This window comes from Patagioenas fasciata, chromosome 15 (assembly GCF_037038585.1).
Source record: "Patagioenas fasciata isolate bPatFas1 chromosome 15, bPatFas1.hap1, whole genome shotgun sequence".
Taxonomy (NCBI): Eukaryota; Metazoa; Chordata; class Aves; order Columbiformes; family Columbidae; genus Patagioenas; species Patagioenas fasciata.
In genome coordinates, this window is record NC_092534.1 from 10,379,083 (window position 1) to 10,407,002 (window position 27,920).

Below are 27,920 nucleotides of genomic sequence, written 5' to 3' on the forward strand. Positions count from 1 at the left end.
CCAGTCCTGGACATTCTGTGGTCTGCAGGTTCTGCCCGCCCCCACAGCGGAAGGAAGAGGCGGAGGCCAGGCCAGGACCCTACATGCCTTTATTACAGACTACCAAGCATTAAGTGAAATCCATCATCCGGTCACTAACTACACATCTACAGCACAGAGATCTGTCGAGAGAATAAACAGTCATTAAATTATGAGATATGATTAAATCATCGACCAATAGAAAATTTTTATAATAAAGCCAGAAAAAAGGTGTAAAATATAGTTTACAATAATTATTCACATTCAAGGCTGTACATCAATACATACAACACCATGGCCCCGAACATGAATTCAATCCAAATATTTCATATATTAGAATTTAAATAACACAGACTGAACTAGAGGCCAACAAGAGCCAGCAAATAACCTTATAAGAATAAAAATACAAAAAGTGTGTATCTTAAATCATTGCATTATTTGCTTCTGTTTTCACAAGTTCTTGGAGGAGGGGAGATTGTTTTATGACATTTGTTGAGGGGGTTTTGGGTTTGTGTTGGTTTTGTTTGTGGTTTGGTTTGTTTTGTTTTTGTCGTCTTTTTTTTTTCCTTTTATCTGTACATCACAGTTACAGCTACAAACCAGGTAGAGAATATTACACATGTAACTGACTGCCACCAACCTGAAAACAGCTAGCATACAACTATCCAAACTGATTATGGTTCCTGATTCCTATTTCTTCTCTTTTATCGGATACAGTAATTGTAAGTTCTGCTACAATTTAGAACATTTGCCACATCCAATCAGAGTTAGTGCATGGTCATAGGAAGCTTTGTCAAATGGCAACCATCTACATTCACTGCCATGCTGACAGACAGACCAGGTTATTGTTGATATATGAATGTCGTATTTCTTTAAGAAAGAGGAAACATTCTCAAATTACCAGTCTCATCTTAGCTGAAAGCACGCCCTGTTGGGTCAGAGAATTACTGTCTGTAAGCTCACCTGATCAACTGATGGACAATCTGTGTCAAGAAGCTTTGCAGGAGCACTTCCATTTGATTAATAAAATATTTGCATAAACTATTACAGGCATTCAGCAAAATTTCAAATATAAATACCACACCTATTTGTGTAATTCACAATTAGAAAGAATGGTCAGAATCCACAGACCACATCTTCAGGCAACTATTAATACACAAGTTCTCTCCTCAGGTAGGTGTTGAAATCAGATGTTTTGTCCACAGGCCAAAAGAAATAGTTGTGTTGACTTTACTAAATCATTCAAGAGAAACTCTTACGTGTACATGTGGAAAATCCTCAGGATTCTTCAAAGTTCCCAGCACAAAATGTAATGCTATCAAGCACATTAAGCATCTTGAATTACGAAAAGGGACTACAACTATCACATCTTTGTTTTCCAGGTGTAGATATAGCAGATACTTCACAATCAAATCACATCAGGAGAAAAGTGGAGAACAGCACTATCTGACAGCTTGATGTCTTCAGTGGGTAATACCAGTCTGCTCACAATGCGGCAACATCACATCCAAAGCAAGTCTTCCCTACTATATATCTTTGTCAAAACTGGACTTCAAGGCCAATGGTCATAAACTAATCTCTCCAGTTTATCAAAGTAGTTTTAAACTCCATGTGACTGGGCTGGATACTGAATAGAACATTGTGATTCAAAAATCCTTTCTAGCAGTACTTTACCATTTCTTAAGGTCCACCCCACAGAAAGGTGTTTATTCCATCTGTTTTCTGAAGTTCAAATCCCAAGCAGAACAAGATTACAACATCACTGACCAGATGCTTTCTAAATGATTGGCAATTGTTCAAAATGCAAAAGATTGAATGAACTGATAACAGAGTGAGTTTTTAGTAGGTTTGCAGTAAGGAATCTGAAGAAGAGTCTTTAAGTGTCTAATAAGCCTTTTTGTGCTTTGAAAGGGCTCAGAGAGGAGAGCAATTAACTGGCTTATCTGCAGCTCTGAAGTACTTCCCTTGTACCCGTCACTCCATGAACCCCCACGAAGCACAGAAGCCATCTCCAGGCCAAAGATCTAAGGCTATCCCACTGCAGGTGTAAGCAATTAAAACAGGAACCAGCCCTCCATAGCATGCAGCTCTTGTCAGTCCACACTGAAGTGGACAAACTGATGAAACATACTTAAATCCACATGATTGCTTTGTCTTGCCTCACTTTATTCTTCTGCCATTTTTCAAAACCAGAGATTTTACTCACAGTCCAAGAAAGATGAATACCTCTCCTAGAAGAGTTCTAGGTCCCTTCCCAAAAAAGCAGCAGCTAAGGAAGACCTGAGTTGGAACACTGAAGTTCTGAGGGGAGGGATGCCTGCAAGTGATGCTCAGTTTCCTAATGACAGCATTGTCAAAAGAAAAAAGGAAACCAGAATGCAAAGATCAGCCTTCCAGACACCTTCTTGACAGCTTACTGCTATAGACTGATGTGGCTGAAAGCTTGTGGTGGGCAGGACGGAAGCCTACTGAGAGAGGATTTCCAAGGTGTGAAAAAGCAGAGTAATTACTGCAGTATGGCAAAATGACTACGAGCCTAAATATTACAGAAAACATGTTTAAGCACTCCTAGATATCCACCTAGTGAACAAGCCAACAGAGATGACTTCATCTCACGAAGTTAAGGTGTTCTCTGTCAGCAGAACAGCCTTGCCAGACTTTTTATGGGAGGCCAAGTTTTGCCACACTGAACAGCAGCAGCACTGCGAATCTCCATCACTGCCAAACTCTCAAGTATGAAGTTGGGAGTATGTCTACGTGTCTATACCAAAGACTAAATCCAAAAGTGGTAGGGTTGTCTCTAGTGGACCCAAGATAGCTGGAACTTGACAGCCAGAGAACAGATAGACTGTAATTTTGTTGCAGTGCTATGTCATCTCGGTTAGAATGGTAAATATAGGATTAATACAGACACAGGTAGATGGTGGACTGCGCTATCCAAATTTTAGTAACAAGGAGTGTACGTTTTATGTGACGAAATTTCTCATGATGCAAAGGGAATGGTGTTCTGTCTTCATCTCATCCATTTGTAGGACACCTTATCTCCCTTAACACCGGGCACTAGGCCAGGGATTTACTTTTGTCAAGCCTGTGCACGTGGTGGGATGACAGAAGACCACAAGAATGCGGTTCCTCCACAAGAAACGCAACTGCACTCTCTCCTTTAAAGACTGAGAGATACTGGAAAAGCTGAACTGTCAACCATGTAACACAGTTTTTCAGAGATCAAGAATAAATCTCCTTCACCCTGTAAAACAACAACATATCCAACATTCATGTGTCTGCTGAGAAATTCTGCTTTTAGAACAGTGGCCCATGGAGTTTTTTCAGCATTGCAGTGGAACTTTTCTTTCTTTGGCAGAAGGAAAAGCACATCATATGATGAGACCTCAAGATGCAAAGAGATGGTACGTGTACAAGGTGAATAAATAGGTGTGATGTTTATACTGCTTTTAAAACAAGGAAGGAATGCCTTTGTCCAGACCTAGGCCATTCCTCTCCGCAAGGTTCAGGAACACAGGCGTGTTGAAAATACCACTAGGGAAGGTGGTTTTAGCACATAGAAAGTTATATCTTTGCAATGTTACAAGAAATGTTTGACCACTAAAAAAGCCTTAATTTGAAGAGGATAAATGAGATCGATATGAAAAATATTTTCATTTTATAGATATGACTTAAGTACCATATATTTTCCCCTTTGTATCAATATTTTCCTTTGCATTTTTAACCAGATTACTTTATGGATCTAATATTTCAATGGCTTATTTTTTTTTTCAGAGCTGGTAAATGTTTGGCCAAAGACCAAAAATAGGATTATTTATACATCTCATTATACAATGAGACAAAAAAAAGTCAAGTAATCAATTGCACAAAGCTTTCACATTTCCTTCTCTACCCAGGTAAATAGGTTGGCCCCACTAAAATGCACAATACATGCACACCCTGGAAAGAAAGCTTCTAGCCCTCATCTCCTGAAAAGGTGAAAAACTATTGACTACTTAATAGTAACCTTCTCCCCCCATACTAACTAGTTATTTTTTAGTTAGCATTAGTTAAAAGCATGCTGGTAAGTTTATTGTCCCTTGATTAAGCACACATACAATTCATATTAAAATTTAAATTGAATGTTTAAAATCTTATATGCTTCAGAAGCCAACATTTCAATTTAGAAAACTTTCAGTGCCATGTTAAGCATTTTACTCTCTCACAACCTGTATCATTGGAGCCTGTCTGCCAGACACATACATGTGATTCATTCACATAATTACTAAAGTACCACATAAATCCTGCAACCAGAACTATATTAGGAATTACACAAGGGTGCAACTGACCTGGTTACAAATGCCATATACCAATAAGCTGGGGGACTGTGAGGAAAGGAAGAGAAAACGAAGAGGTGGTGCTTAGGAGAAGCATATAAAAGCTCCCTGATGAAATACAGTTTAATGATAATCTGAAAGTCACAGAAAACTCCAGCCCCAAAAAATGCCAGGCTGGGCCATGATTTGGCATGTGTGCGTGTGGATTGGTTTGAACTCATCTTAAGTGAAGCTGGTAACGCAAGGTCTATCCACTAGTCTGCAGCAGAAACTGAGCTGAAGTGCACAAAAGCAAGATCTTCACTGCAATGATATGCGTGTGGAAGCCTCAACAGAAGCACAGAGAGCAAGCAAAGCGACCCTGAATTCCATTAGGTTTTTGCTTTTCTTTTTTTTCTTTCTTTCTTTAAAAAAAAAAAAAAACAAACAAACAAAACAAAAAAACAGAAAACAAAGAGAAAAAAAAGAAATAAGAAAAAAAAGACAAGGAAAAAAAAGAAAACACACACACAACCAAAAAACCACACAGAACATTTCAGACATTTGCTTCCCCTTGAGATGGTAATAGGTGGGTTGAAAAGATTCCTCTGATCGGCTGCACATGGAGTTCTAGCAGCAAGTAGCGAAACTGGGAAATTTTGGATGAGCTTTACTATTTAGCAGCATTCTGGTGGTATCTGTGCCGCCAAACTTCATGTATCTTTTTGCACCATTTATGAGCGTTCCCACTCGGGTCCATCAGGTAATATGTCCTGTTTGGCTATAAGTGAACAACAGTTTAATGAGTACTCCAAACAGTTTAACGAAAAAACACGAATTATTCTTCACCTAACAATAAAATAATTATTCAAAATAACTTCATAAACCTTCCAAAAGTTAAATTCAGTTACAGTTCTATAACATTACATATTACTGAGGAACCATACATCTGGCATCTCAATACTGTTAAGCAGTCAACTGATAACATATTGTTGCTACATTCCTCTTGATCCACTATGTATGAAGACAGCTAGATTTTCAAAGTCCTTCTTAAGACCTTCCTGCAGATCGCAAAAGCCACTTATACTTTATTTACACATGAATAATAAAAAATACATTTCTATTTTTGAGGGAAACGTGTGTATCATCAGGATTTTTTTGTTGTTGGGGGGTTTTATGTGGTTTGTTTTTAAATTAAGGCTATCAGCTCTTGTATTTAAGGAATTATATTTTCTTCAAAAAAAAAACTGTTAACAACTTAAAATAATTGTCTGAGGACTTTAGTGCAATTTACAAAGAAATTCAAGAAAGTCACTTACTGTGTGAACAAAAAATGTCTTAAAATTCTTGGCTTCTGGCCGCAACTCTAAAGACCATGGGATTTCTCCTTTTAGAACTTTGTTGACAGGATCCACATAATACAGGTGGGGCCCTTCTGTGAGCAGCAATTGGCGCCGACGTGCAAACAAGCCCTGAGAAGAAAAGTAGAAGCAGTAATGCAAAAAAAGCATGAGGAAAACAAATGGAAATGCGTAGAGCTCTGAATTTAACAACAGAGGTAGAATTAAAAGAGCTCCGTGACAGGACAGTGTATTTGAGCTTGGGGAACTCTGTTTTCCTTTTGCTTATTCGACTTCACTCCTTTTTTAGGGGGCTGCGGTGCATTCCGACTGCACAGCAAAACACAAGTACTATTTTAGAAAGAATCTTGAAGTTCTAACAAACAACCAGCTGCACAGAGTGAAGCACAATCTATTCATCAAAGATTCTAGTACAGAAACCAATACTCATGATTCTGTGGAGAAAATTAGGAATAAGCAGGTAGTAACTTAGATGTAAGAGAATCTCCATTCCTGTAAAGCTGACAGAGACTATTGTTGCTCGTCTGTACCACCTTGAAGTTCACATTGAAAGCTGCTGTGATGTCACCTCTGCCTCTCTCAGGATACAGGCACTAGCTGGATCCAGGAAAAACACCACAGGTAAGGACAATATGGGCTTGTATCATACTTTCTGATATTTGTGGCTCAGTCCACATGCAGATGTATCACAACAAAGCATCCAGTGGGCTGTACCAGACTGGGAGGAGGAGGGGGAACAAACACTCATTTTCTAGTCTCAAAATGAAAGCACCAATAGCACATTTACTTTTAGCCTCTTCCAAAAATCAAGAGCATACCACTACCTTTAGAAACAACATTCACTAATCACAACATTTTAATAAGTAAACAAAACAATTTGACACTTACAAGTTACACAAGGATGCTCTAAAACAGGTTCCTTATCTGTGCTGCAACTGTGCAAAAGAGTAACACCTGAATTTTGTTACAGGGAATTAAAAAAGCCCTTACCTTTCTTTTGTCCACTGGACCCATTTTTAGGATTAAATTATTTTCTACAAACTGATGCCTTAAAAAAAGGAAAAATAACTATTACTCCAGAAGTACTTTTCCACAGAAGCATCTTTTATTATTATTAAGCAATTTTACATGTCTCTCCCTAGTGTCTTCTTTTCTGCCACAGAATCCTGAACAACTTTACTAGATGAATTTTGGACTCTTCCTCATTCCACACCAAATAGTTCCTCTACAATCTGACACAGGGAAGAAAAAAAAAATCACAGATGAGAAACTCCTCTCAAGAGTGAAGATAAATCCTAATAAGTACGTGGTCTGGCGAAATTTTGGTCAGATATCAACAGGACAAGGGGTGATGGTTTTAAACTAAAGGAGGGGAGATTCAGGCTGGACACGAGGAAGAAATGGTTGCCCCTGAGGGTGGTGAGAGCCTGGCCCAGGTTGGCCAGAGAGGTGGTGGATGAACCATCCCTGGAGACATCCCAGGCCAGGCTGGACGGGGCTCTGAGCAACCTGAGCTGGTGAAGATGTCCCTGCTCATGGCAGGGGTGGCACTGGGGGAGCTGGGAAGGTCCCTCCAACCCAAACCATTGTGTCACTCTATGATTATAATTCAAAAAAACCACCAACATATGGCAACTGTAAGAAAGAGGGAACTTCTTCTAGTTCTCTGTAGAGGGAAGCACTGGTACAGTGTCATTTCTGCCTGTCTTATAAACATACTCCATAACACTTTCCAGGCCCTGTAAATTTTAGAAACATAGTATTAGGTTTTTGCTGTCATTACTTTAAAAATAGAAGTCAAGAAAAATCTAGTTGCTAATTGTTTGCTTGAAGATATTAAGATTGACAAATAGTAATTTGAATCAAAATAACTTATTTTCCTGAATCCCTGCTGCTGTGCAAGTAACAGATGAGCTGCATTCAAAGATCTTACCAGGGATTTCCCCCAGCTTGTTTTGCCAGGAGTAACCTCTTTTCATCTTCAGAAAACTGTAAGTCCAGCTCAAAGGAATTGCTGTCAAGATCATGAATATACTGTTCGATGTTTCCTCCTGATGTCTGTGCTGTACTTGGCTCTGGGGCAGACAGTGAATGGGAGGAGGCAGAACCAGAAACTTGCATGCAGCCAAACTGACTGAGGAGATTGTCATACTAGAGGAGCAAACAAAATGAAGTAAGGACATTTCTTTGATTAAAAAGCTTATTTTACATTAAACTGCAGCCCTTCCTTTAAGCATGCTTTTGCTTAATATGCTTTTGTGCAAAAAGACAGCCTGCTCTCTATAGATTAACAGGCACTTATCCGAAAAAGTATGGTTGGTCTAAAGCAAACCAACCAGTTTTTCTGAACACCCACTTCATCAGGATAAAAAAAAAGTGCTGACTAGTTCAAGTTTTAACCAGTAATTTTACATTAGATACTTAATCATTGAGTCTTCATTACAATATACTAATCAGTAGTTTAAATAAGAATAGTTAATATGCTATAATTATGCATTAACAATGGTCTCACACAGCATCAAAGCTGAATATAGCAACAGAAAAACATACATTTCCATAACAGTCTTCATCATCCTCTGACATAGCAGGTAAATACGCTGTAAGTTTTGGGGGTGTCTGAAGATGTAGGTTCTCCCACACAATCGATTCGAAGAAGGGGTGAGCCTTAAGAGGTCCATATCCTCCCATTTCTTCACAACCTAATCTGTTGGTAGCATCTAGAACCTGAGCAAATGACAATTAAGTTAACAAGCATGAAATAATGACGAGGAAGGGGCAAGCACCATTCAGATTTGCACGGTAGCATGTGAAAACTTAAAAACAGTTTGTCTCACTGCTCCAAGCACACGTATCTAGAATACAAGGAGACTGCTTATAATACAAGATGTTATTTGTCAGTATGGCTTGCCAGCAAGATTTCGTACTAGACAGGTTCACAGATCTAGAGAAAGGAGCACTTCTTTGGGTCCACACAATTTTTTGAGTTTGTTTCTTCATAAAGACAGACCCAAAACCAAGCAAGCATACAGAGAAGGCCCAAAAGAGCACAGCTCATTGAAGTATAGCCCAGCATCACACTGTAGTGATGCAAGAAGCTGTGTAAGCTATAGTTGGTGTCAAACGTCAACCTCTCAAGCACCTACAACTGCAGAGTTCTCAGGATGTTGAAGCAACCTGAACCTTACTGTTCAGCAGGTCCTGGCGTGGCCATCATGCTGGTCTGGACATGGAATGCGTGGCCAGCCCTTTACGATGGCCACACTCATCACCATCCACAAATGTACGGCAGCTTCCTCCTCAGGCCCCACACCATACCAGTACACTAGACTATTGAACCTCAAAATGCTTGAACCACCTAAAATGTTCTCTGCATGTTCATCTTAGTGTCATGACTATATCTTATTGATGAGGCAGAACTATCGTTTCCTCCTTCCTGTCAAACATACAAATGCAGAGTAGTCCTTTGGATGATACTACTGAGACATGCATTAAGTGCAAGGTTAAGTGCATGCAAAAATGCAAGGTAAGCTGACTTACACTGTAATGTACAGTACACTACATTCAACCAAACTATTCATTATTAAGCTGAGTACTACACAAACCTAAGCTTTGAATCTTAACTTCTGTGTGTGATGTACAGTAATAACCCTTTGCTACTGAGAGACATTCCTTGTCCACACTTTATTATTTTTTAAAATCTGAGTTCTCGTCTAAGTGCTGTTTAATAATGGATATTGATTTTCAAGACGCTCCCATGGAAAGTCAAGAATGCCTACAGTAATTCTTATTATAAGGTTTGCAATAGAGTGCATAGAAACTTTAGGGAAAAAATAACTACATAAGCTGAATGTTTCCAATGCCATCAAATCATTCAACAGCAGCAAATATTACCAATAGCTTTTCAACAAGGTCTTTTGCCTTGGGAAAAAATTTTTCTGGAAAGTCATATTCCAACTTTATTATCTTCTGGAATATAAGATATTCATTTCTGCAAAAGAAAAAGAAATAGTTCTTGTTATTAGTTCTTAATGATTCTTTCGTCTTAACAGTACATAACCTGGACAAAATTTAAATGGGAGATCTACAAGTTAAGTTGCATTCCCATAAATCTTTCTGTCCAGGGCAAAGGGGTACAGTCTTCCAAGTAAACTATGATCCTGTGTCAGACACTTGATTAATAAGAAAAGTTCAAATAGCTCAATACAGAGGTGTCTCATACCCTCTTCGCATAGGCATTGTTACCTTTAGGGTATAAATTACATGTGAAATCCTAGGATACATTAAGGAATCTCTCTCAGGAACTCTAGTTACAGCTGCCTAAGCGTCTTCATGACATCAGAACAGACAAATAAAAGCAGGCATGACATTAACACCAATGCTGAACCACAGAAAGTTGTAGTTCAGAACTGGTAGTAAGGTAAAAGGTAACACCAAGTCAATATCTTTATGATCCACATGTAAAGAATTAGCTTAAATCTCTTACCCAGCTCTAAATGGAGGCAATCCAGCCACAAGCTGATATATTATACATCCCAGGGCCCAGAGGTCAGAGCTTCAAAAGAAAGAAGGAAAAAAAACAAAACAAACCAAAACATATAGCGTGTTTTCCTATAAGAAGTCTTTAAACTGTAACTAAAAAAAAAATAATTCTTAAGCTTCTGCTAGTTAGGACACAGGATGAACACACCGGACAAACCTGCCTAGCATAATTTCCACGGCATTCCCTGACAGAAGGGCAGGCTGGCAACACAACTCTGGGGAAAGTATAGAGTAACCGCCTCACAACAACTGACCACAGGTACATGCGCAAGACGGTCAAATTCACCGTAAAAATAACTAATGAGTATGTAATGAGACTAAAAAGAATACTTATTATCCACTACCACAATTCAAAAATGCATCCAACTTAATGCAATGTATGCACCTTCAGAATTAAAATCCTTTCCTCTAAATATTTTATGCAAAATAGGTCACAATACAGTTTTTTCAATTAAAGCTTTTCTTAAGACAAATGCAGAATATATAGCACATGGGTGATGGAAAGTCTTAAGTTTTAGTGTGTTGGCCTGAAAGAGTATTTTTAACTTATTTTACCTCCAGGTAAACTATACATAAATTTGATTAAAGCTTAGAAATCCTCATGGAAGACTAAAAAGACTCAAAACTACTCAAATGAGGAGTTTTCTGTAAAGATCAAGGATTATGTAACTTCTAAAAGGAGATGAAAGCCTCATCAAGTATTTCCATTAGCCAAACCAGTGAAAACCTCTTAACTAGAAAGAAAAGTGGGAAGTCTAACAGTATTTCTATCACTTCAAGAAACGTTAGCACAAGTTACCACAGTTACTCATATAAAAGAACTATTTTTCCCTATCATTTCTCAGGGATTATTTTGATTATTCTTCCACTATTGTAATAAAGTAGATATACAACAGTCTGCAAGTTACCATCAAAAACCCACTTAAATGAGGCAAGAAATCTCTTAATGGTATCACTCATATACCAGGCACAGAGATGAGCTTTAAATCATCGCAAACCCCAATCAAAGCTTGGCAAAGATAACTACAAGTTGATCTAAATACAAATCAAAGAAAGCTGTAGCCTTTCCCGTAACTGACAGAATTTGACATTGTTGTTTTTGCAGCAGGAATTACCACATTAGAGCAAGTTAATATAAAACAAATTTAAAATAACTACGTTATTTGGGTAACAGAAGAAATTTTTCCAATTTATTTATGGATAAGAGAAATCCATTACACACTTCCTTCTCCTGACACCTAATCCTTCTCTCTCTGTTTTTTTAAACCACTCCCCCCGCCTTCATTTGACATTACCCTGGCACAGTCAGTAAAGTTCTAACATCTGAAATACTCGATTCCTCACCTTTTACAGGCAGATTTCTCTGTCAGCAGTTCTGGAGAAACATACTGTGCTGTTCCTACAAATGAGTTTGCCCGTGCTGGGAAGAAAATGGAAAGAAATAAGCAAATGCATACTCCTGAAGAAGACAACCTTCCCCTTCCTCCACCCAATCAAAAACCCAAAGGCAACCTACTGCAAGTTATGTAATGCTACAAAGAACCCACAAGAATTAGGTTCAAGAAGCTCAGCATTTAGGCACTTCGTTAGGTATAAAATCTACCAAGGTAAGATTACTACATCCAAGTAAAAAGTTCAACCAATTCAGTTCAGTTCAGCCCTTTGTTCAGACATTGTTTGCAGCATCATTGATTCACAGGTTAATGCCAAGAAACCAGTGACACAAGAATCCTACAGCCCTCACATGTGAGCAATTCTGATAGTCACCGGGGTTAAATACATAAGCAGAGCAAAAACCTACTGTTTCAGCTCATCTGAAGTCAATGCTTGTATTCTTGTCTGGCAAACAAGCAGTAATTTGAAGTAGTTTAACTTCCCGCTCTATTTGGTGGCCTAGCTGGCTATACTGCCACACCAAATATTACGTCTTCTCACAAAATCTAAGCAGTGACACTCAAAACTGTTTCAAGATCTCTCAGTGATTTCATTAGATAAGAGATAACGCTTTTTAAAGGTTACAATTTGGTAAATACAAAACACATATTTTCAAAGGCCCACTTGCCTATGTCACATGTGTCACATGATAAAGTAAATAACTGCATACCTTGCCTGCTATCTGCAGACAGTACTTTTGCTGTTCCAAAGTCTGTTATTTGTATGTGCATATCTTCATTCAGCAAGATGTTCTCTGGCTTAAGATCCCTGGAAAAGGTAGATTTTTGTATTTAGACAGCACACAAATTACAGTTGCTAAACTGTCTAGTGACTTATGTACATAACGCTATCATAAATGACGTAGGCATTCTATGAAAATTGTTGTGTCGCCTTTCTCTAACCTGTAGCTGTCAACACAGACTGCCAACAGATTTTGAAAGGCCTATTAATTAACATTTTTTCTGCAAAGACCTGAAATAATGAATAATCTCAAAACCAAGCTATTGCGCATCTCACTTGTTCAACAAAAACAAACAAAATCCCTTAATTTAAATAGCATCTGACAGGCTGATTTGGCAGTAAGATCTTCTAGGCCTGTGACTCAGGGCAAAACTCCAGTCAGTCAAGCAACGGCGACCTCCCCAGCCCAGTGACGTGTCTGGAACAGGGAAGAACTGCAAACTGCCTCCATGGCATTTCTCACATACAAATTCATGTATAATCTGTATTTCAGATATATGTGTACCCTTTGTGTGGACACTGTCTCTGATCCTGAATAAAACCAGATCTCACAGTATCATGCACACAATATATAGCAATACAGAGTTAGATGTCAAGAGGTTCACTAGCGACAACATAACAAAGTAGCATTGGGTTATACTGTTATAATATTTACTCTTCACCAAGTATCCTCAGTTGACAAGAAAAGACAATATACAAAGCATCTTTGTACACTGGTAAAGAATCTAGAAATCTAGGCCAACCACTCAAGATTGAAAAAGCTAAGGTTTTTGTAATGTCAATTCAAAAAGTCTCTTACTTTTTCATGCTAGAACAGTTGGTCTGATAAAACAGACTGGCTCTCCTAAAGTTTTCTTTGTTTAGCTCCTTATGTTAACAATGCTACTAATGCCAGAGAAATGCTATTATGCTCTCATTAGCTTTCCATGAAATCCACATTTGCTTTAGACTTCACAAAGAACACTTCTAGGAAAAAACACCTTGTGCATAATCAAACGGTCTCAGTTTTTTATTACCTGTGAATAATTCCTTTTCCATGCAAATACTCCAGGGCTGATACAATTTCAGCAGTATAAAACCTGGTACAGGTCTCATCAAATGAGCCAATTTTGCGTATATACTTTAGCAGCTCTCCGTTTTTGGCATAGCTAAGCCCAAAATCTGAATGTGAGTATAGTTAAGGTCTATCACTGACCCATTCTAAAACACAGATGCCCACAGCTTATTCCAAAGAATAATGCTAAAAATACAGCAAAGTGAAGCTGGTTAATTTTAAACTTTACATGGTAGCAACCCCAAACAATTTATTAAATATATTAATGACTTAGGACAGTTCTCAGGTTTTTAGCATAGCAAAGACTACATAGAGGGTTAAATTTGCAGTTTTTCCAGACAGTCATCTGAATAATTCATTTAAACTACATACATAATTGCCCTCGAAGAGAACTACTTACGGCCATAACAAGCATTCAGCCTAAGTTTAAAACTGCCCCATCATCTGGAAAGTTCTAGAGTCAGCCCAGTGTTCAATAAACAAGTGTTCACATTACAGAAAAAAAGCCCCCGTAAGTTCTGTTCGTGCACACCTGTACACGTGTGCTTACGTACGTACACACACGAAACACGGGGCCTGTCAGCGCTGCCAGCAGCCCCTGTGACAAACACTGGCCCCAGACACAGACCCTTCTGTCCTCTGCCCTTGGTACCGCCAATGTGAAGCAGGAAGTTTAGGAGGAAATTCACATAATTAACATTTTCTTCACAAAGAAAAGCCAACCGCAAGCTAATGAGTTTTCAAGATGAAACTGCACTTCGCAATTACTGCTAGAGAGAAAACTTAGGAAACAGTGATCCAAACAGAAGAGTTTCAGCTTTCTATCATTCAGATTCTTCTGTAAGCACTTTTACACAAGAAAAGTGTTAATAATCGTTCAAATAGGAAATAGTAGTAAATATAGCTGGCTATCCCTGTTTTAAACATACATATAGTAAACCATTACAATATATAAGAAATAAAACATTTCTAAAACATTTATTTGGTTTTTTTTAAAAAAACCAATATTTTAAATTTAGAGTGTTGCAAGTCACCCTTCAGCACTTACCACATGGGCAATGTAAGTTATTGTTTTATTCATCTCCCCTGTCCCACAAGTCACCTGGTCGTCTCTTTGTGGGTGCACACTCATTCTATTCGCTTCATTTCTATTAAAATTATGATTGTGAAAACTGCATCGCAAACATTAAGATATTTTAAATACCCAAAGTTATTCTCATCATTCCTGTTAGAAAATGTTTCAAAGGAACCAAAACTGAGGATTGCACACTTTTAAGAAGGCGTTACAGCAAATTTTAACACACAAAGGATACATAGCTTTTCATCGTCCTGAAAGGTGAAGTAGAGTTTCACAAAGAACGGGTGATCCAGGCGGGACATGACATCTCTCTCTCGTGTCACGTACGGCACCTTGTTTTCTTTTATGATATGGCGTTTTTCTAGAATTTTAACTTAGTGGAAAAAAAGACAGAATGAAAATGCAGGAGTCCATCTAAGAAGTCCATCTAAGTAATTTGGTTTGGTTTAGGTTTTTTTTGTTAGATAAAATCGTCATAATCCCACTAATTCTGTCTTTTGAACATGTGTTTTGTAACAGGACTACATTGATATTGTATTTTTAAAATGTTCTTGTTGAAGAAGTCAATACTTACTGGCATATTCTCTAGAACTTGCCAGTTCTCGAGCCAAGACAACCTGTTGTCAGAGGAGAGAAAACACATTGTAATGGTTCATTGAAGACGTACACTAACATTGATTTTGAACTTCCAGTAGTTATTTGGAATAATGATAGTCCAAAATAAGGGATTGCAACTGCAATCAGCAAAATAGTTAAGCACGTGTTCGTATTATGCTGGCTTCAGCAAGACCTCTGCAGGAATTCTGTTCAGCATAATGGTGCTTATTTTGCTAAGAGACTGATACACCTGATGGAGTAATCACCAATTTACTCCTTTTTTTTTTCCCCAGAAGGATTCTGAAGATTGTAACATAAGTCACAGTAAATTGCCGAATCTTCTTATGGGGGAAAAAAAGAAGGCAACAAGAGCGATGAGGAATATTTATAAAGATCTGTCACAGCACTTCATCTTAACATATATGGCACAGATTGAAATATAAAAAGTAACATTACAAAATGTAGTTACAAAAAGCAACATTACCGTTGAGAAAGATCCTTCCCCCAGGATCTTCCCAAATTTGAAGTCATCGGGGCGTTTCTTGCGTGGCTGTGGCGGCTGTTGCCCCACGTGCTGCGCCAGGGCACCGGGCCGGGGCTCGGCCGGGCCCTCCATGGCCGGGCCCTGTCTGCTGCCGCAGGCCGGGGCCACCGCCGGAGCGCTGGGGTCTGCCTGGCTCCTCACCATCGAGGGGGACGAGCAGGAGCACAACACCACGCTGGACTGCATTGGAACAGCATCGTACTGAAAACAGAAATGAAACCATTATTCCCATACCTTCAGATCGTTACCACACACCCCGTTTCCATACGAGCATCATATAAAGTCCTATTTGAAAGGATTATCATTGAAATTACTTTAGGGGGGAACGTTAGTACTTATTTTGGGAATGGTAGCTCTTAATTTGTTAAACAACTCTGTTTAAGTGATGCTGCACACACACATATAGCCATAAGTCAAAAGTCTGAACTCTTTAATTCAACAATGCTTTTTTTTCCAAACAAAAAAATGCTCCCTAACACCAAGATATCGAATTTCACAGTATATTCTCCTTCAAGTAACATGATTTTTAAACTTTATTTTGTGCTTAAGAGACACATCCATCCAATCTTAACAGATAGTAGCTTTCCTGAAACTAAAAGAATTACCTAGTTATACACGCAAACCTGTATTCACGAGTAACATTAGTTTGGAGATCCAAGTTACAATGAACTGTAAACAAACATGTAAAGCACAAAAACTTTAAAGGGGACAAAGAATACATTCCTACATTTTTACTCGGAATCTCACTTCCTCTGATAGTATTTCTCTCTAATACACATTGAGGAAGAGTGGGAAGAAAAGAAAGAACAACATGCAAAAGGCAGATCAGCTGGAGGGTTTAATAACTAGCAAAATCTAATAAAGTTTTTGAAGAATGCTTTGGGCTATGACCTTCTAAAAGAAGGGAGACTACACTATTTAAATTGTGCATACGGTCACATAAAGACTTCCCAATCCCAAAACAAAGACCCAGATTTAGCCCAGGAAACAGCAAGTACCAGAAGATACGCTCCAAATACTGCTTCTTGTAATATACAAAGCAGATCATCATTTGGTATCCTTTTAACAATTTTCCCCAAGTAACACCAAAGAAACTTGTCAAGCTGCTTTCCCTCCCTGTTGGTGATATACCTTCATTATACACCTTCATTATATACCTTCATTAGTCTGTCAGGTGTCTGCTCCATGTGTTTTACTTGAAATTGGCCTGAAAACACAGACAGTAAGAGAGCTCTGCTGAACTACTTCTGCCAATACAAACTGAAACAGTATACAAATAGGGAGTATTGAAGAAAATTAACACCATCATTTTTTAATCTCAGTATTCTAACATACATCCAGCAGAATGAAACTATGACTCAATGAAAATCTCTTAACCTCAAAACAGATGCATTATACAACCCTGCCCTAGTTTGTAACTTAGCTGGTGTTGACATTCAAATAAATATTACTTCTGACAAAAATAATTTTTTATCTCATGAATTTCAATTTGATTGCGAACAATTTCCTTCTTTTCTATCAGAAACCACTTTAGAAGGGAACCGGACTTGCATTCGATCACGCATATGGGTTCCCAAATTAGCAATTACTCCCCTAGCTGTGTTCTATGTATTAGGGAGAAGCAGCCCTTATTTACTGCTAAACTTCTTTCAACACCAAGATGCAACTCCGAAACACACTTTACTTACACATCTAGTGACATTACAGAACGAGATACAAACATTTCTAAGCAATGTAAATGTATACTTTCTAAATTGAGCAAAGGTAACAAGGTCAAAAAGAGTACAGTTAAAACTCTGTTTTCTCCACTCATTGTAATTGATATATAAATAAAAATTCCCACAAGACTGAAAATTTGCTATTATCAGGCAACTATTCTAAACAATATCTTGCAAAAGCATACAGGAGGATTCCCTTTGCAGCCTGTGTGCAGCCTCCTTGCTCAGGATCTCCACTGCTCCTTAGGGGTCTTTCCAAGAATGGTGACTACACCAACAGTGCAGCAGATCAAGAACAGGTAACCGCTTCTTTTATTAGACCTTCATCTGAGCTCTGTGGTAGAGCAGAAACTGATGAGGAATCTGCCTAGAGTTATAGCTATTAGCTGTATTTCGCACAGCATTCACGAGGACAAAAGGGGGGCGAGGCTGGGGGAAGACTTGGAGGCAGGCGGGAGAATTCTGCTTTTCAAAACGTTCACCAACTCCCCCTGAGAGAAGGATATGTCCCTACTCTGAGTCTGTTATGCAGCATTCTTCCCTTTGAAGAGAAGTATATTGATGCTATTGTCATGAAAACATCACATACACATTAAAGTATGTGTGCTATAGGTCACGGTTCCTTCTTTATGTTCTATGCAGACATCTGAGCTGACACCATCCCCAGACTAGGTGATGTCCCAACATTCTCATCCCAGCTGAATCGCCTTTCCCTCAGAGCATGACTCCAGCAGCCGCCTGTATAAAGATGCACAGTAGCTAGAAGTAAAAACAAGTTGTTCTCTTTCCTATCAAGATTGCAACGAGCCTGACACAAGCAGGACTGCTCAACAACCAATGTGGTGCCAATATAAGAAACATCCCATTAACTGAAACATAGTAAATAAAAACACGCGCACACAGACTAAGTATTAGGTTTTAAATGATGAACTGGCTCCAGTCAGGCTATTCTAGAGCAACTCTTGGGGTTTACAAGTTAAACAGCAGCAGGGGCCAGGGGGAGATCTGATTAGGTTCTCCAGCTATCAAGATCACCTTGAAAACACAAACAAAAAATCTCACTATAAAAGCACCAAAGAGCACTGAGAGAAACAGAGGGAAGGTGTGGGATGCAGTATATTTTTTGCACAGTATCTGAAACTAAGTCACAATGAATATCAAGCACAGGAAAGTCCTAAGGGAAGGAGAGACAGGAGTGAAGGACTTCATAGGAAGAGAAGGTTATTTTCAGCCAAGGTATAACGTCAATTAGTCCCCTGACTTTCTCAGAGGAATGTCAAGATTAAGAACAAGGAGGACAGAGAAAGATGCAATAGATTTAAAGTATCAGTTACTTAGGAAGTGACAGAACTTGGTATGTTGCACCTGAACACTTACAGAAAAGGTCACTCCAACACTTGTCTTTCCACACTCCACATATTCTTGTTTATTATTTTGTGTTCTGCATTATCTACCTTCTCAGTTTTATTTCAAAAGTTTCCAAAAAACACATCTAGAGAGACCATACGTGTTTCTACATGTATGCCTACACATACGCCAGAGACAGAATGCAAGCTAGCTTGTCTGGTCTAACCTTGTACAGCCACTCGTCTGCAAAAATCAGATTCACCATTCTGCCTCTGCTAGATGCAGATGCTTTTAGTGAGATGTGAAGTCAATCACTGAACAACTTAAACACCTTCCAAACTGTGTCTGCAGTTCTCAGAGGCTTGAGGATGCTCTCCTGCCCACAATTATCAGCATTTCTCAGCTGGCAAGGCAGTGAGGGCACAGGCCCTCTCATAGTGACAGCAGACTCACCTGTTGCACGTCACGGATCACTGTGCACCACGCTGATAACCATTGATCTAATCATTCTAGCTCTACTTTTAAAAACTACTCTGACACTATCTACTTGCCCAAGCTCTTAAGGGTGCTGTTTCTAGTTTACTTCCATATAGAAATTGTTTCCTTCTTAGTGCAACATACTGTTTGAAAACATAATAAGGAAGACAGTATCTACCGAAGATAAGTGGAATTACAGATCAATAGACATGTCAAAATCTTCATTATTTTTCAATAAATCACTAGAAACAGTCTTTGTTCTATTTACATGCCGTGTGAATTAAGCCCATACATTGTTCTTTTCCCTTCTTGGCTGCAAACAGTAGAAAAACTGTGTGAGAAGAAAACTTGAATCAATGCAAAAAGCCCACTAGATATCACTTCATTTTTAACTTTTATAAGTTCCTCACTCCCCTTTGTATGAAAAGTCAGTCACAGGCAAAGGTCCCAGCTATCTAAAAAGACATACACTTTCTGGAATCCTTTTTGCAATTCAGCATTTTGACAACAGCACTACCACGACAACTTTTAATATATCTAAGCACATAGTATGCATCAAACAAATACCACGCACAACCACGACTGCATCTCTGTTAGCTTTTTCCCCATCACAAAAATCTTCAACACTGCTTTGCTGATACAGTTCTGCCAATACTAAAAACAGAAAAAAAACACTTGAAAAGACTTGGACTTCTGAAGCTTTGAGTATCTTTTACTTCTATCCTAATGGCCATGACACTGAACCCTGAAGACAACTCAGTGTCTTTGCTTCCACTGACACTCAATTAGCAAAATCTCCTTTCTGTTACAGTCAGTGCGCACAAGGTCCTGCTCTGCCCCTGGTCTGAGCACTGAGTCCAACTGCTGACTGCACCACTGAATCTCCAGCTGCACTAACATGTAGGGCAGACATGAGCAGAAAAACTCTTCCATCCACTTACCTCGAAGGCCATTGTTTTTGAAAGCAGACCTTGCTAACAGAAAGTATTATGTACAGAAAGCAACCTGCACTTTACACCTCAGCTGGTACATCTGGTTTGTTTATGAACGACCCTGGTGAGACTTTGTAAGTTAGAACACTGGCACGACCCTCTCGTGAATGTTTTTTTTTATGGTAACCTGTATTAGGGGTCTACTAAATGAAATAACGCAGATAGACATCCCTGAAACATTTGACTTGGCATTATATAACACCTGAAATACAGAATACTCTTGAAGAAAATGAATATAGAATTTATTCTGAGTAAAACTGGTTAAATTCTTCAACAACTGATAATTAACAGTCACCCCCAAACAAGGATGTCTTCCAGTTCACACCTGGATTGACTCTCAAACCAAAAAGATTGAAAGAAAAAGAGTAATTGCATAAACTTAAAGACTGGGGGCGGGGGAATCACTCACCCTTCAGCAAAGTAAATATCTTACTTAAAGTAATCCACACCTTTTGGTAAATCACACAAACAGATCTTACTTTTGTCTCTACCAAAACATTACTATAAATCAAAATACAGCTCAAGAACTTAGGCATAACAGTAGGAAACAAGTGGACAAAGAACTTAACCTAGTCCATACTTAAATATACACAACTAGAAAGCACCAAATAGCAGAAGAAAAGTCTTACTGCCAGTAGTACTGTGTGCAAACATTAAGGAGGAAAAGAAAACAAACCAGTTTCATGAGAAAAATCAAGACACTGAACCCCTGTAAAAACATCCAATCATCTGACTAGGGTAAGCTCCTCAATCTGCGTTCATTAAAGAACCTGACTGTTTCAGCCTGGTGGTATCAAAGAACACAGAACTCCAAAAATTAGGGTCACCTGCAACTCAAAACAAGTCTTACTGGATATAAGAATTCCTGATTGGGGTATGTCACAAGTGTTACATTAAATTGCTATAAGAAGTTCACAGACTACCATGAAGATAAAGCAACACAAACATGTATGCCCTACAACAGCATAGTCTGCTTAGGCAATTATAGGATTCAGAGAGCAACACAGCAGCACTGCAGGCTGTCTATGAATGAACCTTTTCACCTGCAAATGGAATTCGAGAGGATTTCAAAACCCATACTACATGACCCAGTGTAAGATACCCTCCCTGGCTGTCAGTCTGCAATCACAGCTTCCACATCTGTCACACACACACAGGAACACGAACATCTGCCCAAATCTATGAATCTAAGATTCCATGTCCAAATCAATACACTTCTCTTCAAGTAAAAACATGCAGTCCACCTATTTATTTGTGAAATGAAGGAGAAATAGAGGCCTCTATTTCACATTGAGAGAATGTAATTGTTTTCACTGAACAGGCGTTTCATGGTTTTAGAGATAAAGCTGACTCACAACTCTTAATACTGACATTCTGCTAAAGACAGTAAAAGCTAGATACACTTGGCCTGGGAGGTTTTGTGAATTATTTTGACATTGTCATACTAGCCCAAAATCACAAAATTGAAATTTATTTTGTATTGCTTATAATTTAAACATTGACAGCCTGGGCATGAACAGGTAGGCAGTTATATTTAATATATTCTTTTCATGGCGCACTGGCGTTTCAGAGAGTTGACAAAGATGCAGCAACTGCACCTGACACACATCCTGTACCTGAAAAAGAGCATAAGAAGGGGCAATTAATAGATACTACGCGGAGTTTTCCCACTGGCCTCCTCCCCTCTCTTACAAAGATGCCAAAGATGTTTTCCTTGGACAACAGGATGTATTTTCCTACAGAGAGGTTCTTTGAAGACCACAGAAAGCCATTTTCTTCAAACTACACTAAACAAACCCTACTTCAAGTATTAGTTATTCGTAGGTATTAAAAGAGCATGAACATCCATCTTCTGCAGCACAGGGGTTTGTGTTTATGCTGTGCAGAGCTGCATCAGCTCTTGCAAACCTCATCATCAGATGATATGCAACGACTCCTGCAGAGAACTCAGATCTACCTCATCACCAACAAACTGCCACCAGCTCCACGTGTCCTACAGAAACCAATCGTCACAGCCAGCCAAACGCTCCGAAGCCCGTTTGTCAAAATCTATACCTTGATCGAGGTTCATAAATGGTTACCGATTACAACATTTAAAAGAACAGATTGAAATCTCATCTTTCAATTCTAAAAGCTATTTTAACACAACTTTGTTTTGCAAGAGAATCTTTAGTCATACATCTACATGGAGTGACATTTTTTGATATCAGAAGTTGCCACATGAAGAATCTGTAGTTAAACAGACCATTTTTATGAATAAACTACGCAAATTTCAAAGGCATTCAGCTGTATAAAAGGATAACTTTTCTATAGTGCAAAGAGACTGCCATGCTAACTGATTAAAGAATCTAAGCTCCAACCAATCAGAACAACTGTGCTCACCTGCACATGCAGAGTCACTGGAAGGCAAACATTGACTGGAGCACTGCACAAAGCTGCTCCCTCAAAAAAACCTCTTGAAGTATTTTGACAGAACTGACCATCAATTAAAAGAAGACTCCTTTTAAAATAACACTGTGGTAATATATTTCAAGATTAAGGATAATAACTATTAACAGAAGGGAAAAGCTTGGAGCAGAAAATTATTCAAAGACGCTATTCCACCTAAACTGTCTGGGACCTTTGCAATAGTGGGAAACAGAAGTATGAAAAGAATTCGAGTTGATGTAGTCTGCTTGATTTATTAACTGCACTAAGACAATTCAAAGAAAAAAATACAGTAATACGAAGGTAACGTTGAAAATACTTGTACTAAATCATCATAAGATACAGTTATTATTTCAGAGGAAATACAAAGCCCTAGCTATGTCTGACATAATGTCATGTTTTAATAACCTGTGAGAATTTGATTAGTATTTTTTTAAGAGACTTTATATTGATGTAAGGCACAAGTAGGTTGTTTAAAATACTTCAGTATCTAGTCGGCAATTGCTTGCCTTGTTCAAAATCAATTTTGGAAGATACCAGTCCTATATATAGGTCCTATATAATAATCTCAAAACATCAGAAACAAAGCTCAGCTCTGACACTCCACCTCCTTTGCAACTGAACTGACCACCTACCACCCATTTCTGACTTCTTGCAGTCTATCTGTAACACAGTTTATCCAGAAGTAAGAAATGAGGAAACCAGATTGATGTTATATCAGCCAAAATATAACCAATAGGTTCAAGGATCTGGAAGCACAGATAACACATATATATTGTTAGATGGTTTTGATTCTTCATTTAGGGAACAAAGTTATTTTATCCGCAAGAGTGATTTTGTTTCTACAGAAACGGATTTCTCACATACAGAGCAACACTGACCCGAACATTTTAGTTAATGCAAATGCCTTTTTCTAAATTTGACAACTTTACACATATAGTGGTATTTCCTGTCACTATTTTCCAGCATTCTAATTGCAAATTCAGGTAGGGATTAAAGCTAATGAAAGGATTTGTGAGAGCCTGCATATCAGCCAATTGCCCCCTAACCTCCTCCAGTGCTAAGCTAAGCAAGGCACTTCAGTTCCAAGCACCTTCGGGGGCAGAGACTGTTTAAGGGCTCCTTCCACTGCCTCCCCTGTCCCGTTCCGAGCCTCAAAACAGATCAGAAACAGGAAACCACAAAAATCTCTAAGAACCTAAAGTCAGCCTATGCCCCAAATAGCTCTATATGTAAACAAGCCATTGAGAATTCATTTCACACAAACAGATCCAGGCCAGCTCACAAGAAAACAAAAGGCATCTGTGACAGCAATGGTCTTGATCACACCCTGCACCATCCGTCACCTCCTGAAGCACACCAACACCGAGAGGTGCTGCACCGCACGGATGGGGGCTCACGCTAACAAACACACAAGGATTTCCTGTATTAGGCTTTTCTAGCAATTCTAGAAGGCAATGAGAACAGTTTTGGTTGAAGAGCAGAGCAGCAGCCACACCAAGGTGGGAGTATGTACGTAGATGGAGCATACAAAGGTTGGACGGCACTGTCAAGAACTGTAAATTAAATTCCTGCACGATTACTAAAGAATGGAACATCAAATTTAATACTTTCTTTTCAGAAGAATGTGCTAAGAAAGTTAATCCTTGCAACTTTTCACCATAAAGAATTACAGAATATTTGCCAGTATTTACTGCTTGTCTTTTAAAGCACAGAGCACTCAATTCCAATATTTAGTCGCACAAACCACTTCTTTCCTACAGCACTATTGAGGAGAAACCATAAGGTGTGAAAAATAAAGTTCTAGATGAAACGGTTGACTTTGTGCATGTTGTGTTCAGTCCTTTCATACACTTTGTTTAGACCTTAGTAACTTTCCACAAGCTTACCTGCAAATCAGAAAGGGAAGTGGGGAGGGAGAAAAATCAGCTCCTTCCCCTTTTTTGCTTCTTTTTTATATATACATCATCTAACTTGGCCACATGCAAAAAAAGTTTTGCCATTTGAAATACCAGAAAGAATAATTCCTTGGCTTTATACAAATTCTTCAGGAAGCTACAATATGAGGAACCTGGGAGATTTTATCTTTCAAACATAGTGTTTTCTGAATTAATTTCTTATCTTTCTATATTAAAAAGTAATTTCTCACTTATATTCTGATGCTATAAATGTGCTAGTTCTACAGCAATCCATACAACTTTTCTAGAATAAAAATAAAGGATAAAATACAAGGTTACTGTTAAAAAAACAAGGCTTACTAAAATACTTAACATCTTCATAGATCAAACCTATTTTTGTTATTTTGCCAGTTTATTATGTTTTTTCAGCCTAACAGAGTGACTGCGCCCCTGGTTTCACGCCTTCTATATCAAAACTCCTGCAAGTACTTCAATAGCCAGCATCCCTTCCCAAGTCTCCCTGGCAGTGCTGTCATCCAGCGATCTGCTCTGGGGAGTGAGATGAGCCTGAGCGCACGGGGCGGCTGACAATGCCCAGCTACAGCAAACCTACTGGTACAGCATCAAGAGCTGTGCAGAACAGACGGTACTTAGAGCACTGGGTTATTGGTCTGTTACTTCCAAAGAATAATTTTTTGGCTTTGTTTTTTTAAAAAGCCTACCCACACAGTGGATTCATTGTTCAGCTGAGCATCGCTATTATATTCAGATTATTCTCTGGACTGCCACCACTTCCTATGTTAGAACTAGGAATGGATATAAAATTGCTCCTCTTAGACTTCTTCCATTTTTTCACCTTTGAGCATCATCTCAACAAGATCTTCTACTGTTTTCTATTTGTGCAGCCTGCTTTGGTAAGAGATTTACAGAAAACTTATCCCATTTAAAAAACCTATGCATGGCTGATAAAGCCTAGTCACAGCCTTATCCTGAAAACCCAAGAGAAGAGAATATTAAGTAGACAGGTATGTAGGGAAAACCCCTCAAGCCTCTCTGAAAGTTCTCTACATACAAATAACCACAAAGAGAACTCTTACCATAGCCTAGTTTAATTCCTAGCATACACGCAGAACCTACTGTACTAAGAACCCAGATCTTTGGCAAGTGTAGTTTATATTAGTTCTACGGGGAAAGAAAAAAGTCAGCAGTTTTGTCCAGACATATCCATGACTATACTATCGGTTTTATCAGGTCAGAAACACTGGCAGAATCTCATAATCACCACAGCAGCTACAGCAGCGAAAACGTTGCTGACGATGAAGATGCAAATAACCATTTTTCCAGACGCTGCCCTTTGAGAGGAAGAGCACTTCTTGATGTGAGACCAAATACACTTACGATCAACGTATGAACAGCAAATAACTAAGACCACACTGACAACTGCAACTAAAGCAGCACTGAAGTTGTTTCCTTCTTAAAAGTGCAATTCTCTCCTTGGTACCACATCTTCAGAAAAAAGCAGAATGTTTTAGGAATTGTTCCCACATACACAAATACAGGAATTAATTGTTTTGGCAGAGGAATGCTGGAGCATTTCTTTCAAAGCTGTACTCTGTTCCCCCACTGCAAGTCTTTTGCATTCATAGCAAAATAATCATGAAACTCACTAATGTCATTAATTCTATCACACAAACATTAACAGTAACTTGCTCAGAGTTTCAGAAATATCGGATTTCACACATTTGATATCACCTGAATTACAAAAAGGTTAGGTGAATCAAGACACCTCCATCTGCTACTGCAAATCACTACACTCACCTGATCAGATAAATATTAAACAGGATGGAAGAGAAGGACCTAAAAACAAGCTACCCTGAAAAATTATCTTAGTTTTAACAAAAATGGTTGTCAACTTTGTTCCTCATTCATTCTCTCTCTGTATGTCCTTCTTCTAGGCAGGGATCTAAACCATATACAGAAAAGAAACAGAAAAGTATTTTGGAGAGAACCTGCAAAGAGAGGCAACAAGCAAGGACAGAAGCACAAAAGGAAGCGTACTCCCTGTTTGAAGGTATCCAAGTAAACAGAAGTCATCTCTGATGCTGAGAAGCAGCTATATGGAGCTCTATCAAGTGGCAGGAAAACAAAACTAATTCCTGCAATAATCAAACATTGCTTTAGTTCATAATCCTTGATACAGTATTTCACATCCTCTCCTGTGACGCTAGTCCGCATAATAATTGTCTTCAGTCAACAAACACAATTACATCTAACAACCTGATGAAAAAAGCACTGAGCACGAAGAGGAGAGCACACGGACTTGAACAATCAGCGCAGCTTGGTGAGTCCACACACAACAAACCCTGCAGCCCGTTCCACCCGGTGGAGCCTGGCAGCTCACAGCCCATACAGCGATCACCAGAGCCAGAAACACCGGGTGCACACAGGATAAGGAACCACTGCCCATCAGCTACACCGGCACCGATGACAGCGGTGGTCATCTTTGTAAGAAACACTCTTTTCATAAGGGAATTTCTACATTAACTAAAACGTATAAACTATAATGCAAACTAAGATTTACTATTACCACTTCTGTGTCTCAGCTACAACACCATCTTACATTGGCCAGTGCTCGCAAGGCAGTATAGTTTTACTTATAGACGCTATAGTTTTACGCTGCAGACCAACGTCAACAACCGCGTCTGACACACGCCCTATTGCGACCCTACGATCTTCCTCACGCGTTTGTTTCCACTACAGAGTAAACCTTTTACGAAGCAACAGGTGTGTACCGGGGCCACACCGGCGGCTCTCCCGGCGGGACACGGCCCGGCAGAGCTGCGCCAACGCCCGGAACGGAGAGCGAGGCTCCGCCGGAGGCCGCGGGGCGGCCGCTCCCGCCCCAGCCCCAGCGCCGCGTCCTCCCGCCGCCGGGCCGGCCCGGGCGCCTGGGGCGGGAGCGGGGCCCTGCCCGAGGCCGCGGCAACCCGGAAGGCGGAACGAGGCCGGCGAGCGGCGGCGCCGAGGCCGGCTCTGGGGAACGCAGCGCCCGCCCGGCCGCCCTCCCTGCCCGAGCCGCCGGCAGGACCGCCCAGGAGACCCCACCGCGACCCCGCCGTCCGGCAGCGCACAGGGCGCGGGCGGCTGCCCCCGCACGGGCCGGCCCCGGCCTACCCGCTCCCCAGCGCACCGCGGGCCGCAGCCGGCAGCGCGCTGGGGCGGCCCCTCGCCCGGACTCACCAGGGGGCTGCTGGTGCTGGCCATGGGCCCGCCCGGCGCGGCCCGCGGCCCGTCGCCCTTTAAGATCCCGGCGCGCGGCCGCCGAGCCCGAGCCAATGGGGCGCCCGCATCCTCCGCCCGGGACGTCACCCACAACAATGCCCCCCCTCCGCTGCGG

At 39.8% G+C, this 27,920-nt stretch overlaps 1 protein-coding gene across 3 annotated transcripts; it reads right to left on the bottom strand.

Annotated features, from left to right (window-relative positions):
- Nucleotides 1-71: 71 nt before the first annotated feature.
- PDPK1 (3-phosphoinositide dependent protein kinase 1) lies at nt 72-27,920 on the bottom strand. 3 transcript variants are annotated; one of them, XM_071815156.1, is made up of 15 exons: nt 27,764-27,920; nt 16,822-16,871; nt 15,605-15,865; nt 15,098-15,140; nt 14,759-14,896; nt 13,408-13,552; nt 12,321-12,418; nt 11,561-11,636; nt 10,161-10,229; nt 9,569-9,665; nt 8,228-8,401; nt 7,611-7,828; nt 6,668-6,725; nt 5,636-5,788; nt 72-5,097 (listed from the first exon to the last, which is right to left on the bottom strand). In XM_071815156.1, the coding sequence occupies exons 2-15, from the start codon at nt 16,849-16,851 to the stop codon at nt 4,990-4,992; spliced, it is 1,668 nt and encodes a 555-aa protein (XP_071671257.1). In that variant the 5' UTR covers nt 16,852-16,871; nt 27,764-27,920; the 3' UTR covers nt 72-4,989. The 3 variants fall into 3 exon arrangements, with proteins under 3 accessions (XP_071671257.1, XP_065706436.1, XP_065706438.1); XM_065850364.2 differs by lacking the exon at nt 27,764-27,920 and adding an exon at nt 17,972-17,990; XM_065850366.2 differs by lacking the exon at nt 16,822-16,871.